The sequence below is a fragment of the Rhea americana genome, unplaced genomic scaffold (assembly GCF_003343005.1).
Source record: "Rhea americana isolate MKP2758 unplaced genomic scaffold, rheAme1 scaffold_0, whole genome shotgun sequence".
NCBI classification, from domain to species: domain Eukaryota; kingdom Metazoa; phylum Chordata; class Aves; order Rheiformes; family Rheidae; genus Rhea; species Rhea americana.
In genome coordinates, this window is record NW_028185037.1 from 1,835,415 (window position 1) to 1,837,143 (window position 1,729).

The 1,729-nt window shown below is 63.3% G+C and overlaps 1 protein-coding gene across 1 annotated transcript in view; it reads left to right on the plus strand.

Moving 5' to 3' along the window:
* Window positions 1-1,729, plus strand: part of GDF6 (growth differentiation factor 6) — a 19,965-nt gene that overhangs the window by 8,419 nt on the left and 9,817 nt on the right. The window contains exon 2 of the mRNA XM_085298496.1: window positions 1,404-1,725. Coding sequence (XP_085154622.1) covers window positions 1,404-1,725 — 322 coding nt within the window. The remainder of the gene's footprint in view (window positions 1-1,403; window positions 1,726-1,729) is intronic.

Here is a 1,729-nt window from a genome sequence, read left to right on the forward strand (position 1 = left end):
GGGACTCCCTCGAAGAGGGGAAGATGACCCCGGAGCTCTCCCGGGCTGCTAGCCCCCTCGTCCCGCAGCCGGGCTCTGCAGGGAGCCGAGCCGGGCTGTGAGCCGCCCCCTCCGGCCCACGGGGGAAGCCGAACCACGACGAGGGGGGAAAAACACCCCCAGAGCGACATGCGACCCTTGGGACGAATCCTGGCCGGGTCCTTGCAATGAATGGAGGCAGCTCCCGCCGGATTTCGCTTTTCTTTTCAGCGGATAGTTTTAGCAGCAGCTGCGGTCGCCAGGGGTATCCTCTCTCTCTCTTTCTCGCTCCTTTTTTTTTTTTTTTTAGTGTTGGGTGGATGCATTTTGCAGACTCGGCGGGGCAGGGCTGGCGGGGCCGCGGGAGGAGGCAGGGGACGCCCGCTTCTGCAGGGGACGTGGGAGCGCTCTGCCCGGCGCACCGGCCCTGCTGCTCGCTGTCCTGCCCTGGGGCCGCGGGGACGCTTCTTCCCCGGCAATTCCCCCGATCCCCGTTGAATCCACGCCGCGGTCGCGCTTTGGGGAGCAGGCAGCGGCGCAAGGGGCGACTTTCGAGTACATTAATCCGCATTGATTAACTGTATGTTAATCCGCACTGATTTGTACATTGCTTTGGCATGTCTGAAGGTCTTGGTTTACATAAATCATCCAGCTGTCCCTCCTGCCCCTAAGCAGGCTCCCCCAGAGCTGTCAGGGAGACCTGAAGTTGTGAAATACACTGATTAGAAATAGCAATGACCTTTGAAATCAATAAATAACAGGGAGCTGTGTATTTCTTTAGTCTCCATTTCTACCTCTGGAGCAGACTGAGCTTGGAAAAGCAGCGAGGGGCTGCTGAACAGAGGCTCCAGTGACACTTTTACTATTGAAATATACACAAGCTTTACTAGCTTCTGGGGAAACCCAGGGGCTTTGGGAATTTTTGTATTTGCTGGGTTGTAAACATTTTATTGGAAAGCAGCTCAGGGGAATCTGGTTTGCTTTCTGCGCTGCACTTCGTGCACGAATGTGTCAAAAAAGAAGTCCAGGTTTTTCCTCTTGGAGCAGAATAATGCGTACGGGCACATAACGCGAGCAGCGGCGCGTTACCGCCCCGCACCGCGGCGGCCGGCGGGTGTGCGCGGAGCGGGGACTCGCCGCCCTGCCCCCGGGGCGGCTGCGGCTCCCTCCGTCCCTCTCCTTCCTCCTCGCCGCCTCCTCTCCCTGCCGCCCGCTCGGGAGCCGCGGGGAGGGCCGGGGCCGGGGCCGGGGCCGGGGCCGGGGCCGGGGGGCGGCAGGAGCGTCCCTGCGCGCACCCCGCCGCCAGGCCCGCCCTTCCCCTCCCGGGAGACCTCTCGGAAGATCCCCCGGAGTGAAACTGACTGTAATTATTTTTTATCTCGCAGACGATCTCTCGCCCGCTCCCTTAAGGAGACAGAAGTATTTGTTTGATGTATCGACTCTCTCAGACAAAGAGGAGCTGGTGGGGGCCGAGCTGCGGCTCTTCCGCCGGGCCCCCGGCGGCCGCCCGCCGCCGCCCGCCGCCCTCCCGCACATGCAGCTCTTCCCGTGCCTCTCGCCGCGGCCGCTGGACTCCCGCACCCTGGACCTGCGGGCGGCGCCCGCCGCCGGCTGGGAGGTCTTCGACGTGCGGCAGGGCCTGCGGGGGCAGCGGCCCTGGAAGCGAGTGTGCCTGGAGCTGCGCGCCGCGGCGGGCGGCGGGCCGCCGCCG